Source organism: Siniperca chuatsi, linkage group LG2, assembly GCF_020085105.1.
Source record: "Siniperca chuatsi isolate FFG_IHB_CAS linkage group LG2, ASM2008510v1, whole genome shotgun sequence".
Taxonomy (NCBI): domain Eukaryota; kingdom Metazoa; phylum Chordata; class Actinopteri; order Centrarchiformes; family Sinipercidae; genus Siniperca; species Siniperca chuatsi.
Genome location: NC_058043.1, coordinates 312,717 through 330,857, shown reverse-complemented (window position 1 = coordinate 330,857; position 18,141 = coordinate 312,717). Strand labels below are relative to the sequence as shown.

Sequence of the window (18,141 nt, the reverse complement as noted above, 5' to 3'; positions counted from 1 at the left end):
GATATATATAGATATATATATATATATATATATATATATATATATATATATATATATATATATATATATATATATATATATATATATATATATATATCTCAGATATATATCTATATAAATAAATATGGTCAGTCACTGGTGGGACCCTCCCGTGGTTCATGTCCTCAGCTCAGCTGCAGCTTGTGTATGAAAGCTGTCTGATTTGATTAATTAGCATTATTACTACTGTGTTATGATCTCGCCGCAGTTCGGTCTCGCGATAACAGCCGGGCTCCCTGCATGCGCCATTTGGAGCATGGAGTCGCGTCGCGCGGGCAACGAGTGAGGAGCGGCCGTGAACCGGACAGAGCGGCAGTCTGCTGGTTGTTACCGAGCCGCGGAGTATCCAGGTAAGACCCCCCTCTGACTCGGTGTTCCGCCGGTAGATGCCTGCTCGGCTGCGGCCAGCTGCCCCGGACTGACAGCCTTCGGAGCTAGCCGCTAGCCGCTAGCCACGGAGGTCTCAGGTGTTGTTCACCTGAAATCAGACAGGCTGAGGTCACAGCACCAGACCGACACACTGACGGGAGTTTAATGCTGACTGTCCGGTGTGTTTAGCTAACAGCTAATGTTGTCCGAGTAGCTGTCAGGTGTCACCTGTTCAGCGGACCGAGGGGAACTCATGACACCTGCTGACGTTATTTCAGCCGCTGAGTGTTGAGCTTGGCGTCCGCTTCCGGTTGAGCGTTCACTTCCTGTCTGTGTGGTAGCAGTCCAGGACCAGTACCTGATCAGCTGAGTGTTGTGATGACGTGGACCGGAGGGTCTGTACCTGCATCAGTGATTCGGTTTTATTTGTGCAGGATACTTCCTCCTGAGCTGCTCACCTCACACCTGCGGATCATCTTCAGCGGCAGCGCGTCAGCACGTCAGCGAACAGACGCTGCTGACGTTTTGTAGTTTCAGCTTTGAGCGCCATGTAGTCCCGTTACATCAGAGACATGCAGAACTCTGCAGCTCTACAGGTGAGAGCAGACAGGTAGGGTAGCTGACCTGTCCCTGACCTGTCCCTGACCTGTCCCTGACCTGCACAGGTGTCTTCAGTGTAAACACGGCAGTGATAATGATGAACAGGAGGAGCTGAGAGCATCAGGTGAGTGGAGGATGAGGAGGCCGGAGCCTTCCTCACATGAACACATGAAGCGTCATGTTTCCACATGGTTTCCCATGACGTCACCTCGCCGCGTCCTCTTCTTCTTCTGCGACGCTTTAACGGCAGCGGCTGGAGGATCAGCTCCACCAGCTGTTCGCCTCCATCAGCCAATCAGCTCGCGTTCTGGCAGCGAGTCACGTTTTCTTTTAACGAGTTTCTGGTTTAAACTGAAACTGGATTACAGCTGTTTTTACTGTGTGTGTGTGTCTCTGTGTGTGTGTGTGTGTGTGTCTCTGTGTGTGTGTGTGTGTGTGTGTGTGTGTGTGTGTGTGTGTGTGTGTGTGTGTGTGTGTGTGTGTGTGTGTGTGTGTGTGTGTGTGTGTCTCTGTGTGTGTGTGTCTCTGTGTGTGTGTGTGTCTCTGTGTGTGTGTGTGTCTCTCTGTGTGTGTGTGTGTGTGTCTCTGTGTGTGTGTGTGTGTGTGTGTGTCTCTGTGTGTGTGTGTGTGTGTGTGTGTGTGTGTGTGTGTGTGTCTCTGTGTCTGTGTGTGTGTCTGTGTGTGTGTCTCTGTGTCTGTGTGTCTCTCTGTGTGTGTGTGTCTCTCTGTGTGTGTGTGTGTGTGTGTGTGTGTGTCTCTGTGTGTGTGTGTGTGTGTGTGTGTGTGTGTGTGTGTGTGTGTGTGTGTGTGTGTGTGTGTGTGTGTGTGTGTGTGTGTGTGTGTGTGTGTGTGTGTGTGTGTGTGTGTGTGTGTGTGTGTGTGTGTGTGTGTGTGTGTGTGTGTGTGTGTGTGTGTGTGTGTGTGTGTGTGTGTGTGTGTGTGTGTGTGTGTGTGTGTGTGTGTGTGTGTGTGTGTGTGTGTGTGTGTGTGTGTGTGTGTGTGTGTGTGTGTGTGTGTGTGTGTGTGTGTGTGTGTGTGTGTGTGTGTGTGTGTGTGTGTGTGTGTGTGTGTGTGTGTGTGTGTGTGTGTGTGTGTGTGTGTGTGTGTGTGTGTGTGTGTGTGTGTGTGTGTGTGTGTGTGTGTGTGTGTGTGTGTGTGTGTGTGTGTGTGTGTGTCTGTGTGTGTCTGTGTGTGTGTGTGTGTGTGTGTGTGTGTGTGTGTGTGTCTGTGTGTGTGTGTGTGTGTGTGTGTGTGTGTGTGTGTGTGTGTCTCTGTGTGTGTGTGTGTGTGTGTGTGTGTGTGTGTGTGTGTGTGTGTGTCTCTGTGTGTGTCTCTGTGTGTGTGTGTGTGTGTGTGTGTGTGTGTGTGTGTGTGTGTGTGTGTGTGTGTGTGTGTGTGTGTGTGTGTGTGTGTGTGTGTGTGTGTGTGTGCAGACCAGCAGGATGGCGGATGACCTGGACATCGAGGCGATGCTGGAGGCTCCGTACAGGAAGGTGAGACTCGGTCCGTCCTCTGTTACTGAGACTCAGCCGGACTCTACTGCTCCTCACACAGCTCTCGTTAACTGATCAGATCCACGTTCATATGAAACCAGATCAGGACAGACATGCAGACCATCTGAACGTGGTCCTCTCAGGTCCGCTCTCTGGACTGCAGGGTGTCGCTGTCACATTTACTGTGTGACTGTCGGGATGTTCTGGTTCCAGAATCACACAACATTCACAAGCTCAGGTGAACTCAGGTAAACTCAGGTGAGCTCAGGTGAGCTCAGGTGAGCTCAGGTAAACTCAGGTGAGCTCAGGTAAACTCAGGTGAGCTCAGGTAAGCTCAGGTGAACTCACAAACGGGATTTCTTAGAAACAACTTTCCAACCACATAACGTCAGAGACTAACAGCTGACTGCAGGTGTGTTGCCGTGGTGACGTTACTGTAAGGCAGTCCGCGGTTCCTCCGTCTGGAAAACGTCGATTAAATGACGATAGAAAATAATCAGCACCTTTTATTGATAATCGATTGATCGTTTCAGTTCAAAGTTCAGTCAGACTGAACTCTGTGTGAAGCGAAGGAGGCGGGGCTTCACAACAGGAAGCAGACCTCGGTCTGACGGCGCCATCAGGCCCAATCGGAACAGCCGCACTGCGGATCCGCTCTCCTATTGGATACTGAACAAGTCGTTTCAGCATTAGTGCAATAAAATAAACGGTTTCAGCGTGCGTTCTTCTCGCCGAACACGTGAAGAAGAACAGTGAGGAGGTTAACCACCATCAGATGAAGTCTAACGTTAGATCAGTCCGATAGATGAACGAGACTAACGGCACAAACCTGCTCTGTAAGGACGCCGACGCTTCGAGCTGCGCTCGTGTCAGTGGCGGCCGGGCCAGGTGTCGTCCTTTGCGTTCAGGTACTTGGAGCGTGTTTGTGCCGGAGGTCGGTCTGCGATCACAGCTGACTGCAGGCTGTTTCCTGTTTCCTCTGAGCAGTAGAGTCGGGCTGATGCTGATGCTGATGATGATGATGCTGATGATGATGATGCTGATGATGCTGATGATGATGATGATGATGATGATGGCGTTCCTTCACAGACTGTCATGAATAAATGCCCGTCTATCTCTCTTTGTAGACTTGCCTAACGATTTCTCACCTCTACTCCCCTGAATGCCAGTGTGATCTGTCACAAACATGAAGGTAGTAAAAAGCCCCCATCATGCATTGCTGTACTGTGGTCCCCATGGTAACATGACTGTGGTTGCCTTGGTAACTGTAAACTGCCGCCTGGTTTTGGCCCACACCCCCCACTCCACCACGAGCTGAGGATTCTGGTAGATGAAGTGTTAGAGAGAGTCAGACAGGAGGATCATGGGAAGGCAACATCGCTCTGCATGGCTGCTAGCGTCGTAGTTAGCCGTTAGCTTAGCATAAGCACCATTCTGAATCCCAACTCTGAGCTGGGAGTCAGAATGGTCAGAAGACAGAGCTGAGGAGGAGCGAGGGTCAGACCTGAGCAGAGACCTGGTCTGATCTGGTCCGAGGTCAGACGGGGTGGGCGGGGCTTATGCAGGTGAGTTCTGTCCGAGCGAAGCGTCACAGTTCTCTCTGCGGCTCTGCAGGAAGTTTACAGGTGTGAGGTCACTTTAGTGTGACAGGTAACAGACACCGCGCAGGTGTGTTTGACATGTTTCAGTCCGTTGAATCAGACTCTGATACCTGCTGATCATTTTCATGTCCTTCCTTCCAGGTAGCTTCCACACCTGCCAGTCAGAGCTCTGTAGTCTGTTTGATTCATTCTTCCTCCTACCCACAATGCACCTCTTCCTAAGGCCCTGAAGGCTTCATATACTTTAAAACATACGCAGTAGAACTCCGCAACACCTGGGAACACCTGGAAACACCTGGGAACACGCTGAAGTGGAAAATCATCTTCATCTTTAAGAATGATGTCACCGTCCACCTGAGAGACGGACACAAACACGTCTCCAGGTGTGGATGAGATGTTTGCAGCTGTGCAGGTTGTCGTGTTCAGGTACAGTACTGCTGTGTAGGTCACCTGTGTGTTGGCAACTTCATGCAAATGCAATGTGAGCGCCGACCAGGTGAGAGCCGCCGGCCAGGTGCGTTGTAACGCAGCAGCAGCAGCACTGCGCAGCAGGAGCAAGGCTGGAGGTGTAGATATGAGCCGCTGCGACGCCTCCTGTGGAGTTTCCCGTAGCGGCAGCGTGGAGCTCGTGTTACACGAGTGCACGAGGATCCGACAACCTGTCCTACCAGCGGTTTCACATTATCCCACTGACCTGCAGGTGGAGGTAACACGCAACCTTTAAAGCTGCGGGTTTCTTTGATCAGAGGATGATGTCGTGCTTCTGAGTGTCAGTTAATGTTAAAACAGCGAACGAGGAGACTTGACTCTGTTGTTACCTGAGTGTGAAGCTACCTGGAGGACAGAAGCTGATCCGATGCTGAAGCACTGAAACATGTCAAACCGACAGGTGTGGTCTCCGAACAGGTGAGGGGGTGTCTGAGCTTTAGTTTGGAGGGTTTGTCCTTGGTTCTGGTTTTGGGCTGAGTTGAGTGACTAAGACTCCTGTCTGCTTCAGGGCCCTTCAGAGGAGTCCCAGCACCAAAAACCAGCACAGCATCCACCCGGCTGAAGAAGAGCTGGACTGTGGAGTGTCTGTGTGCTGCCGGAGCTCCGCCCCACACACACACACACACACACACACACACACACACACACACACACACACAGAGCCTGGGATTGACTGACCTCTGACCTCTGACCTCTGACCCCCTCCCCCCAGAACAGTCTGTTTGACTCATTACATTGTGTTTATATTCTCTCTTGCCCCCCCCTCCCGAATGTTGCCTCCGCCTCCTCATGCTGTTCTCTGTCGACCCTGCTTAGGAGGACACCAAGGCCCCGAGCCCCAACGGACAGGAGGAACGCAGCAAGAGGTAAGCACACCTGTCCGTCTGTCAGAGCGGCTGAGCCTCGCTGTGTTTTTGAGCTAATGTATAAATAAGTGATAATATCCCTTTTTAAGAATAAACCCTTAAATGTGTTAAAGACCAGTAATCAGACCTGTGGTGTTTGTCGGCGCGCTCTGGTTTCTGATGACCAAAAACATATCTTGCATAGACTGTGGGATTATGGGAAATTTGTTAAAGGCTGCTTAAAACAGTTATTAACAGCAACACCAGACGTTGGGTTCTTATTTAGACGTATGTGAACCACACGACGTCCCGATGAGTCTGTGTTCAGAAACTAGACGTGTGTTTACACTCGGTGTGTCCTGAACAGAGTAAAGAAACTATAAGTAAAACATTGGCAGGTTAATAACAAACTGCAGTCTGTGAGCGACCGACTGAGCCGTTTGTCTCCACGGGGAACTCTTCTTCCAGGCTCGGATACAGAAAACTCTGTGTGTTCGCCTGGTTCTGTTTTATAAATCTCCGTCGTCGTGGAACCTCCGTTCATAAACGTGGTTTGAAAAGACTTCTGACGGCTGTGATCCTTTTTATTGACACGTGAGACTTTATTTCCCAGTTGACGCTGAACCGTGAAGCACTTTGTAAAGTCTGTTTCAGTACGAGCTCCGTTAATGAACCATCGATCGTCTTTCTGATGTTTAAAAACGACGACTGACGGTTCGCAGCTGATGAATTCATGATCCAGGAGCTATAAATATCCACAGCTGTTCTGCTGGAGGACCGTGTTGCAGCACAGTCGCTGAAACTGTTCTTATGAACAGGTCAACTGAAGGTGGAGCAGGCGGAGGTGTTGGTGTACAAACAGATGCTGAAGGTGTTGCTGCATCCATCTGTCTCACTGTTCCGCAGTGACTGAGGTTTATGAACAGAAGCTCCAGCCTCACGTGTCTGACCTCTGATCAGCTGAGCTGCAGGCCTGCGAGTTAACGTGTCTCTGTGTCAGGCTGTGCTCTGATTGGCCGCTGTGTGTGTCCCACAGGAAGAAGCGCAGCCGTGACAGGAAGCGCAGCAGGAGTCGAGACAGGAAGAGGAGCCGGAGTCGAGAGCGTAAACGCAGCCGCAGCAGAGACAAACGAAGAAGTCGCAGCAGAGAGCGCCGCGGCAGCAGAGAGAGGGGGGGGCGCTACAGAGACCACCACAAGCAGTGAGTAACTCTGTCCAGAAACCAGGATGTACTGTCTGTTTACTTCCTGTCTGCACAGGAAGTGAGGTCGTTGAGTAGTTTGACACCTGCTGCTTGTGATCAGCTTCACCTGCGTTTGATCGATCATAGATCCAGCTGTAATCCACGGATGTATTGTCAGAGCTGGATACCGGACCCCAAGATGGCGCCTATTCATTCCAATGAGAACTGCTCGCCTGGCGAATACGGCAAAAACGTTTTCTAGCTCCCGGGTTTACTTCCGGGTCTCCGGCCCTCTGAATATACGCAGCAGCGTTTCTCCCGCTGGCCCATAGCCTTTACATTGTGATGACGTCATAGACTTTTAAATCGCTTTTCTCGGCTTTAGGAAAGTTGTACAAATATAAAACCTCCATGGATCAAAAATTCATAGTAGAAAGAGTCGTAATTGACTCTTTTTGCAGTTCGAGTTTTCCCGTCAACAGTTTTACAGACGTCTCTTTTAAAATGGCGGCCTGTGGGGGGATTTCTCGCTGCAGTACCGCGAGTGGCCACTGGGCTGCGAGGCTGAGCGGCGGCACGTATCCAGTTCTCTAGCAGCGCCAGCTGTAAGCTAGTAGTGAACCATGTTAAGCTACTGTCAACAGAAATTAACACTTCCTGATGTTTTTTCACATTAAAAGCCTATGTATACAAAGAAGGCTACAAGACTTTTCATGTGAAACTTCTGGAGGAAGTGTTTTGTTTTTGGTAGCTTAACATCGTTCGGGGAAAAAGTGAGCGCCTGACTCGTTTTACTGATGAATTAGTGCTGTGGAAACGTTTTTACTGAATTAATCAAGACAACAATAAGACATGGAGGATGAGTTGCGTTTGTAGTAACAGGGGAAATTAAAAATAAAGGTCTCTTATTTAAATAAAGACTTGGTTCTCTGACACTGAGTTAAGTATTTACAGTGTAGAACGCCAGAACAATAGAGACTCGAGTACAAACCTCTGACTGTCTGTCTGTTTCCAGCCGTCGGCGGTCGAAGAGTAAAAGTCCCTTCAAGAAGGAGAAGAGTCCAATCAGGTGAGAGAGTTTATGACTAAATGTTAATGTACAACAGCAAAGCATGCAGGCTGATTGTGTGTGTGTTTGCACGCGCAGGCAGCCGATAGATAACCTGACTCCAGAGGAGCGAGATGCCCGGACGGTGTTCTGTATGCAGCTGGCAGCCCGGATACGACCTCGAGACCTGGAGGACTTCTTCTCTGCTGTGGGGAAGGTAAACACTGACCAGTGTGTCCACGTGTTGTTGTGTACACCTGTTTTTACTGAAGAACCGCACCGCTAACAAAGCTCGACGATAAACTCTTTAAACTTCCTGTAGCTGCTTTACAATAAAAGCCTCTCACTGGTGAAACGCATTGTGACCAGATCTCAGTCAGGTATTAACATGTGATCTGTAACAGGTGTAAAAGCAGCCAAACACATTGTGACCAGATCTCAGTCAGGTGTTAATGACACCTGTACAGTGTGGTAATAAAAACATCCACCCAGCAAGTCCCTGGACCTGCGACTCACCATGTGTGTTGATTCGTCCACCAGCTCTAACTCCTCTACATATTGAGATCTGATCACAGAGCAGCAGAATAATGAGAACTCTTATTAACACCAGGACTAAATGTAAAGGCCTGAGGATCAGATGTTTCTATGCAGGTAATGTAACAAATACAGCTCACGTGTTAAAACCAGGTGGATATGATGGGATCTTAGTGTGAAGCAGCAGGACATGTTGGTTAGTATCAGTATCAGAGTCGGCCCTGCTACCGGACAGGACCGCAGGGGTCGGCCCTGGTACCGGACAGGACCGTAGGGGTCGGCCCTGGTACCCAACAGGACCTCAGCGGTCGTCCCTGGTCGGTCTGAGAGTCGACTCCTAAACAGAAACATTTTTAATGCAGAAAATGACCTCACAAAAAACTGAAACTCATATTGTTCTTCTGAAAGAGTCCATGTTGGCTTGTGTTGTCAGTTTGATGTTGTCACTGCAGTGCTGTTTGAAAGGTGACCTAATGTACTCAGATGTTGGAGTGTCCTTGAATGCACCACAGCAGAGATGGTTGAAAACAGACATTTCATCTTAAAAGACGAAAATAAAAGCCAGTAAATGTCTGTGGTTCAGGGGGAATCTGACACCATCAGGATGAAGTGTGCTGTGTTGGTGGTGCTGATGCTGTTGGCGGTTGCCGTGGTAACAGCCGCTGTGGTCCGTCTGCAGGTTCGGGATGTGAGGATGATCTCTGACAGGAACTCCCGCAGGTCAAAGGGCATCGCCTACATCGAGTTTGTGGAGGCCAGTTCAGTTCCTCTGGCCATCGGGCTGACGGGGCAAAGGCTGCTGGGAGTTCCCATCATCGTACAGGCCTCACAGGTACACACACACACACACACACACACACACACACACACACACACACACACACACACTCGGAAATACTTGGGGCCAGGGTTGGAAAGTACTTGAAAGTGCTTAGATTTAAAAAACAATAAATAAATAAAATCATGACCTTGAAAGGGCTTGGGTTTACCGAGCAACAAAGGTGTGGATTTATCCCAGCTGAATCTCTGAGTTTGAGCCTTGTGTGCTCCGTCATCTCAAAATCCACCTATGATATAGTTTTTATGCACCTGGAGCGCCGGGCCAAGCGTGATACACCTCCCTATCTATCACTCTCGCATAGGCTACAAGCATGCCATGTCACTAATGTTGACCCGCCTAGTAAGAAGGAGCGAAAACGGATGAGCGACGAACTGGTCATGACTGAACTGCCAGTGGTAGATTACTCAATCAGATTAAGATGACTTTTGTGAAAGCACGAATGAGTAGCCAGGATAGACAAAGGGAAGAAAAGGGTTTATAGCTAATTGTGCCGGGTTCTGTTGGTTGTTTGTGATTTTTATTTTATTTTTTTCAGCAAAAAGACGACGCGTTCGCCCCGTTCTGTTTCTAATGTTGCTGCTAATTCCCTTGAAAGGGAAAAAATATCATTCAACTGTAATAAAGTTTTCTAAGGGTGCTCCGATCACAATCGACCAATATTCGTTCTAAATAGTTTGATCAGTCGTCTCTGTAAAGGGCGAGCAGATGACACGGTGGCGCCCGGGTATATTAACGGCCTGCGAGCGAGTGTTTGCAGAGAAACTTTAACAGGTATTATGTTAGAAGACGCAGACGTGGATATTTTACAACCGTGGACCAGGTAAAGCAACAGTGAACACACCTGTTGGTGCCACGTTGGTTTCGATCAGCTACGTCAGGCACAACAACGCAGGCTCAGCTGCTGCTGTGAAGACTGATTCGCAGGTGAAAAAGTCCTGAACGGGAGTTGTGTTTTGTGGGCGACTTTATAAAACGTAGTGCTGACGAAGAAAGTGACCCGAGCAGACCGATACGGGGGGACGGATAGTCTCTTTGGGGTTCAGGTCAGGCGAGTTGGCTGGCCAATCGAGCACAGCAATACCATGGTCAGCAAAACCAGTCACTAGTAGTTTTGGCACTGTGGACAGGTGCCAAGTCTTGCTGGAAAAGGAAATCAGCATCTCCATAAAGCTTGTCAGCAGATCCATGAGTTTAACTGCTGGTGATGTGAGAAGGGAGGTTTCTGACCTGTGTGTGTGTGTGTGTGTGTGTGTGTGTGTGTGTGTGTGTGTGTGTGCAGGCAGAGAAGAACCGTGCAGCAGCAGCTGCCAACAACCTGCAGAAGGGAACATCAGGACCGATGAGGCTGTACGTCGGCTCTCTGCACTTCAACATCACCGAGGAGATGCTGAGAGGAATCTTTGAGCCGTTTGGACGGGTTAGACGCATGCACACACACACACACACACACACACACACACACACACACACACACACACACACACACACACATATATATATGCCGCCGTGTTAGGTTTTGAGAGGGGGAGGCACAAAGCAAAGACTAGTAATTATAGCGTTAATATTAATAATAGAAATGACAGCTATAGGAGTAATAATGACAGTATTAGCAACAGAGCCAATAACAACCACTGTAGCAGCAGTTGTCGAGCAGGAACACGGGGGCAGCAGGTGGCCCACAACCACAGATCCAGACTCTGCAGGAACACGGGGGCAGCAGGTGGCCCGCAACCACAGATCCAGACTCTGCAGGAACACGGGGGCAGCAGGTGGCCCGCAACCACAGATCCAGACTCTGCAGGAACACGGGGGCAGCAGGTGGCCCGCAACCACAGATCCAGACTCTGCAGGAACACGGGGGCAGCAGGTGGCCCACAACCACAGATCCAGACTCTGCAGGAACACGGGGGCAGCAGGTGGCCCACAACCACAGATCCAGACTCTGCAGCTCCGGAGGCAGAAATACCTGCTGAAAGCGACAGAAGGAGAGAGGAGAGAAACGAGAAAGCACAGAACTACGGGAGAGAGAAGACGTCGAGTTAGTAAGATGCAGTAATGGGATAAAAATGCACACAGACGGAAGTATACACAGTGCTGGACGAAGTACTCAGACCCTGTACTAAAGTAAAAGAACAAAAGTATTAACATGAAAATAAACGTATTATTATAATTATTGATGCATTACTGCGTTCATCACCTTCGTGTTGCAGCCGGTGGAGCTTATATTATTTGATAATACTTGGTATTATTGATCTGAAAGGAGCTGAAGTGATAAATGCAGCGCAGTAAAAGAAGCGTCTGTCGGCTCTTCCACAGATCGAGAGCATCCAGCTGATGATGGACAGCGAGACTGGACGCTCTAAAGGCTACGGCTTCATCACTGTGAGTTCTTCGTCTTCATCGGTGTCATGATTAATGACTCATTCTTTAATTAATCCTCTGATTATTTGTCAATTATTTGTTAATGAAGGTGAACGGTGTGTGATGTCACTCGTCCAATCAGAGGCTGCAGATTTATCAACACGCGTGTCCTGCTGCCTTCAGGTGTCTGCAGGGATTTAATGAACCGAAGGACAAACTTTACAGAATAAAGCAGCCGTGGACAACAGATACCATGACGACCAGTGATTCATTTAGATCAATACAGATCAATACGGACTGATTTACTGCTTTAAGCGTTGTTTAGTTTGTTTTTAAAGCATCTACTGGCTGGAAAGTGTTTAATATTATACTAATATCTGTCTCGTCCATTTACATTAATGGATCCAACTTCTCTGGGTTAGTTTGTCCGAAGTAGCAGTTTGTTTACGTTCCTGGTGTTACACCTGGGAGACACGCCTCCATTCTGTACAGGTGGACCTGTCTGTCTGACCTGTCTCTCTGAACTGTCTGTCTGACCTGTCTCTCTGACCTGTCTGACCTGTCCGTCTCTCTGACCTGTCTGTCTGTCTGACCTGTCTGTCTGACCTGTCTCTCTGTCCTGTCTGTCTCTCTGACCTGTCTGACCTGTCCGTCTCTCTGACCTGTCTGTCTGTCTGACCTGTCTGTCTGACCTGTCTCTCTGACCTGTCTGTCTCTCTGACCTGTCTGTCTCTCTGACCTGTCTGTGTGTCAGTTTGCAGATGCAGAGTGTGCTAAGAAAGCTCTGGAGCAGCTGAACGGCTTCGAGCTGGCGGGTCGACCCATGAAGGTGGGTCATGTGACGGAGCGGGCCGACGCCTCCACGGCTTCGTCTTTCCTCGACAGCGACGAGCTCGAACGCACCGGCATCGACCTCGGGACCACCGGACGGCTGCAGCTGATGGCCCGACTCGCTGAGGGTGAGAGGGCGCTTTATACTGCTGACACATCCACCTGCAACATCCACCTGCTGTCACATCCACCTGCTGTCACATCCACCTGCTGTCACATCCACCTGCAGCCACATCCACCTGCAGTCACTCCACCAGCTGTCACTCCACCTGCAACATCCACCTGCAGCCACATCCACCTGCAGCCACATCCACCTGCTGACACATCCACCTGCAGTCACTCCACCTGCAGACCCTCACAGACAGAGTGACTGACCCCGGTGTGTGTGTGTGTGTGTGTGTGCAGGTACAGGTCTACAGATCCCTCCTGCTGCTCAGCAGGCTCTGCAGATGAGTGGAGCGATCGCTATCGGAGCCATGGCTGCCGTGTCCGGTAAACGCTCACAGAACTAAATGCTATAAAGTTATATTTGTTTAACTGTCAGATCGTAGAAAAGGTTTCAGTCGTAGTCGTCTGGACGCTATTTTCAGGATCAAGACGTTTCGGCTCCCATCCGGAAGTCATTCTCAATTGTGAAAAAATGGGACGGGAACTCAGAAATTTAAGCTACTCTGTGTTACATAAGCCCCGCCCTCAGGAAGGAATCTACCTGAGTATCTGTTGATTAGCTAGTTTCACCTGAAACTGACCTAATTGTTTCCATGATGGCCCAGTAATCAGTAATCAGGCCTATTGTTTTCTGGCTGCACCTCCCTCATCACTGTTCAGTACCTGATTAGCATGTGATTGGCTTGACCACGGTGTTAATACACTGTGATAGACTTTGGGCAGATTGAATCTCAGACCACCATTTCTGTTCAAAGAGGGGTTTTCTTTTTTCACAAAAATGGCTTCTTTGACTCGTCTTTCAAACCAACTCTTCTCTCTACTCAGAATCTTCACCTCGCTGTCTTCAAATGTGCGGTTTGTAGCTTTTAGATGCAAACGCACGGCGCTCTGTAATCCTGAGTTAGCGTGTCGTCTGTGCTGATAAAGTCTTTTGTGAAGTGGCTGTTTGGTCTCGCCTGTGTACCGTTCTTTGCAGTTTTCCTCACTGCACTGAATGGAGTAAACTACATTGCTCTGTTTCTGTGTGGGCATCTTGTCCTTAGGGTGAACGAGTTTCTGTCTTAAAGTGTTGCCTGGTTTAAAGAAGACAGGAACATCGTGCTGTCTAAAGATCCTTTGTAGTTTTTCAGACAGTCCAGATACATAAGGGATGGAGACACCGTTCCTTCTTGGTTCAGTTACACTTTTGTCCTGTTTTTGGCTCTTTTAACTTTGTTGATAGCCCAAGTAGGATAACCACAGGCTGAGAGTGCACTCTGGACATGCCTTTCCTCTTTCTTCTTCCCCTCTGAGCCGGTGGGCACTTCCTGGGCTCTGTGTTGTAATGTCCGGATTACACCCAGCTTGTGCTGTAGTGGATGGTGTGAGTCAAAGAGCAGGTATTGATCCGTATGTGTTGGTTTCCTGTACACTTCTATCTGGAGCTTTCCGTCCTCTCCTCTGAGTGTAGAACAATCAAGAAAGGCCAAGCAGTTCTCTTCCCGGTTCTCTTCTCTTCCCAGGCGGATGGGAGCCGAAACGTCTTGATTCTGAAAACAGTGTCCAGGTGACTACGACTGAAACCTTTTCTATGATAGAACACTCCTGGACGAATGAGGGACTGCACCGTCTTAACTGTCAGATTTAAATAAAGTTTTTAAAATGTGTGTGTGTGTTTCAGCTGCCATGAATCCAGCTCTCAACATGAGCATGAACTCTACTGCTCTGACTCTTCCCTCTCAGCCGCTCGCCACACACTGCTTCCAGCTTTCCAACATGTTCAACCCCAGCAGGTACACACACCTGTCTGTCTCCTCACCTGTGTGTCGGACCGGACTTCCTGTTTATCTGAGCTGTAAAGTTTGTGTGGATGTGTAAATGTAGAAAGTTGAGGAGCGGCACAGAGAACAGTTCAGTAGACAGAAGCGAGTCCGTCCTGACGAACAGCTCTGAAACCGGCCCTGAGCACTTTGCTGGTGTTGAGTTGATTACAGTAATTAATAAACACTGAAGCAGCTGTGTGTAAAGTGATGTTAGCGAACCGGCTGACAGCCGCAATCTGCACACGTCACTGCGGTTTATTCACATGGCGTTACCTGCTCGGAGCTGATGACAGCTCTCCTGTGTTATATACATGATGATATTGTCAGGGCTGGAGTCAGATCCTTGCTGGGAACAGGGCAGGTTGTGTTGACTCGTGCGGGTCAGTTACAGGTTTGTAAATTGCAGGACTCGAGTTTAAACTTTGTTTACAATGTTTTCACTAACAGTGAACGCAGGATGGATCATGTTTGTGTTGTCTGTCCCAGTGAGGAGGCTCCTGGCTGGGAGATGGAGATCCAGCATGATGTCATAGAGGAGTGTAACAAACATGGAGGAGTCGTTCACATCTACGTCGACAAGAACTCTGCTGAGGTACACATCACCTCTGACCTCACTGCGAGACCTCTGACCTCACCGCGAGACCTCTGACCTCACCGCGAGACCTCTGACCTCACTGCGAGACCTCTGACCTCACCGCGATTCCTCTGACCTCACCGCGATTCCTCTGACCTCACTCCGAGTCCTGTGACCTCACTGCAAGACCTCACTGACCTCACTGCAAGACCTCACTGACCTCACCGCGAGACCTCTGACCTCACCGCGAGTCCTGTGACCTCACCGCGAGTCCTGTGACCTCACTGCGAGTCCTCTGACCTCACTGCGAGACCTCACTGACCTCACCGCAAGACCTCTGACCTCACTGCGTGACCTCACTGACCTCACTGCGTGACCTCACTGACCTCACCGCGAGACCTCTGACCTCACCGCGAGTCCTGTGACCTCACTGCGAGTCCTCTGACCTCACTGCGAGTCCTCTGACCTCACTGCGAGACCTCACTGACCTCACTGAGAGACCTCTGACCTCACCGCGAGACTTCTGACCTCACCGCGAGTCCTGTGACCTCACTGCGAGTCCTCTGACCTCACCGCGAGACCTCTTACCTCACCGAGAGACCTCTGACCTCACTGACCTCACTGCGACCTCACTGCGAGTCCTGTGACCTCACTGCGAGTCCTCTGACCTCACTGAGAGACCTCTGACCTCACTGACCTCACTGCGAGTCCTCTGACCTCAGTCCCGTTTCTTACCTGTATCTTTGGTATTCTGCCGGTGTATCTGTGTATTTTTACACAGGTGTGTGTCTGTTATATTGTAACCTGTAAAGCGGAGACTCTTCAGGTAAAGTTTCATGACTGACAGTTTGACCTCTGACCTCTGCTTGTTTTCAGGGAAATGTTTACGTCAAGTGTCCGTCCATCCCAGCTGCCATGGCCGCCGTCAACGCTCTACACGGAAGATACTTTGCTGGTAAGACTTTCTGTCACGTGACACCTGTGTTCTGTGCTGTGGACCAATCAGACAGCAGCTCTGACGTCTCACCTGTTGTTTCAGGTAAAATGATCACGGCGGCGTACGTCCCCCTGCCCACCTACCACAACCTGTTCCCAGAGTCCGCCACCGCCACACAGCTGTTGACCCCGCCCCCACGACGGTGACTCACCAACAACACTGCCCTCTGATTGGACACTGGACATTAGAGCCCACCCCCCTTTTATATCCTCCTCTCCTATTGGTTGACGCAGACGAGTCAGTTTCACTTCAGTTCATCAGGTCTGAGAACGCCGACGAGGGACGTTGTTTGTATTTTTCCTTCCAGTTTACTTCCTGTTTCCTGTTGTTAATTCGCATTAGCATTTCTGGGCGTGGCCTCCACCCAGTTCCACCCGTATTAAGTATTATCCAATGATTGAGCTCTGTGAGCTGTGAGGAGGCTGGCTGAAGATGAAGATGCTGTCAGCTCATTGGTTGGTTTGAAGCCATTTGGTATTTAACTGTTTTCTAATCAAGAATTTGATTTTGTAAAATCCTTGATTAAATTTTATTTTCAAGTCACTGAGAGCTGCTGTGTCTTATTCTGCCGACAGGAAGTGAACTTTTTATATATTATATTGAGAGCACTGGATTCTGATTGGCTGGAAGGTGTGGTTTAACTGTGTGTAACAGGACATCTGCGACCACTGAGCTACAAATCTTTGCCTCAGTGAGAACCAGACAAATTTAATTTCACACACGTCTGTTTATAATCAGATCAACTAACAGTCGGAGGAAAGAGAAGAGTGAAAATATATTAAGTTTCTTTCTACAGCGTCTTTCAAGAGCAGAACGTCACAAAATGCTTCACAATAACAAAAATGAGACATCAGACAAAATACAGACTGAAGAGTAAAAACAACATTTCAGATCTTTTTCAAGCAAAGATGTTTGCCTGTGGGAAAGATAAAACAGGTTTGGTTTACCGCCATACTTTAGAGAACAGCTTGTTGACATCACCCAACTGAAGCTCACCAAAGTTTCATATATTACTTTTAATCTAAGTTCAAAGTTTATTGGTCAAATACTGGTTACACAAGTAACTCGAAGTGGCGATGAGGTCTTAAAATGAATGGAAATGGCCTTGAAAAAGATCTTAAAGGTCCCATATGGTGAAAATACATTTCGAATGTGTTTTGTGCTTTTTATAAACTCAGAGGGGTAAAATAAAAGCTGTGAAAATATGAAATCGCTTACTACTGCCATTCCTAAAGCCCTCGCTCAACAAGATGGACCCCAGCTTTACAAGCCAGTAAGAATTTGATGACATCTAAACCGGATAACCAAGAGTCATCGAGCTAAAAAATTCCATAACACCGCCCCCTCACTGCCAGCTTGTAGTGCGAACTGCGAAGCGAAGGTGTGTAGCCATGTTGCTGAAAACTAGCCACGAAAAATAGTAGTTGCCCTCCTGGCCTGTGCTCTCCCCCTATTTAACGCCTGCGCCCGCGGAGCTCATCTTCCTTTGGAAACAGCCACCAGGAATTGGGGCCGTTTGGGCTTGTAGTTAGAGGGCTCCGCATGTACTCATAGAACTGGAGTTACATCCAGGTAACTACTATTTCTATTTCGTACGTGCTTCACCCTCTAACGGGCTTCGCTATTGATTAACACGTGAGGTGAAGGCCGTAGGGATAAGATTTCCCCCCAACTGGGCCCAAACCAAGAAACACACACCTCAGACTGAACCAGCAGAGCTGCGAAGCTAACAGCCAGAGAGGACGAGACGGTTTCCCAGAGCCAGCACAGCAGCTCCAGACAGCGATGCTCACAACTCTCCTGCTGCTGTAGCTAACATCACAACAACAGCAGATCCTGGCAAACAAGAAAGTGAGCTGAATGTCCGTGGGCAAGTTGTTTAACGTCACCTGACACTCAAATCATGGCTGGAATAGTTTTGTGTGGCTTAGAGGGGAGCAACCAGCAGCTCCCCAACCAGAGATTGGGTACGAAGCCCCAAGAGAAATCACGCTGAACGAGGCAGCGACTGACCTGAAAGATAAGATCATGGCGAGGATGAATACAAGGCAACCCCGACGCCAATTACAACGGCTAAGCGAACCATCAGAAAGTCTCCTAGAAGATCTGAATGCAGCATTGAGAGCGATCCCTACCACAACCATCACTGAAACCAATGAGCTGATATACACCTCAGCAGCAGTGATCCTAGAGATGCTTGGCTACAAGAGCAACCATGAGAAACAGTACCCACCATGGAAACGAAGGTTGGAGGCAAAAATCAAGGAGGCCCGGAGAGAAGTGAGCCAGCTGAGAGAGGTGCAATGAGAAAGCAAGTACCCAAGAAGTACAACCAGATGCCCATACCTGAAGCACTCGAAACTGCC

General features: G+C 49.1%; 1 protein-coding gene across 7 annotated transcripts; it reads left to right on the top strand.

The window, feature by feature from the left end:
* The first annotated feature begins 150 nt into the window (after positions 1-150).
* On the top strand, positions 151-16,318 carry LOC122886276 (RNA-binding protein 39-like). 7 transcript variants are annotated; one of them, XM_044218244.1, is made up of 16 exons: positions 151-389; positions 843-1,004; positions 2,442-2,501; positions 5,408-5,457; positions 6,473-6,637; positions 7,635-7,688; positions 7,767-7,884; positions 8,785-9,033; positions 10,322-10,459; positions 11,359-11,424; positions 12,158-12,362; positions 12,640-12,726; positions 14,063-14,174; positions 14,652-14,796; positions 15,655-15,733; positions 15,818-16,318. In XM_044218244.1, exons 2-16 carry the CDS (start codon positions 981-983, stop codon positions 15,919-15,921), a joined length of 1,656 nt encoding a protein of 551 aa, XP_044074179.1. In that variant the 5' UTR covers positions 151-389; positions 843-980; the 3' UTR covers positions 15,922-16,318. The 7 variants fall into 7 exon arrangements, with proteins under 7 accessions (XP_044074179.1, XP_044074188.1, XP_044074212.1 ...); XM_044218277.1 differs by lacking the exon at positions 843-1,004 and adding an exon at positions 3,629-3,693 and having other exon boundaries at positions 154-389; XM_044218267.1 differs by having other exon boundaries at positions 154-389; positions 14,691-14,796.
* The last annotated feature ends 1,823 nt before the right edge of the window (positions 16,319-18,141 follow it).

Coding starts and splice junctions, on each gene's coding strand:
- LOC122886276 (XM_044218244.1), top strand. CDS start 981: ATGCAGAACTCTGCAGCTCTACAG. Junction 1,005..2,441: donor AGAACTCTGCAGCTCTACAG/GTGAGAGCAGAC, acceptor GTGTGTGTGCAG/ACCAGCAGGATGGCGGATGA. Junction 15,734..15,817: donor ACACGGAAGATACTTTGCTG/GTAAGACTTTCT, acceptor CTGTTGTTTCAG/GTAAAATGATCACGGCGGCG.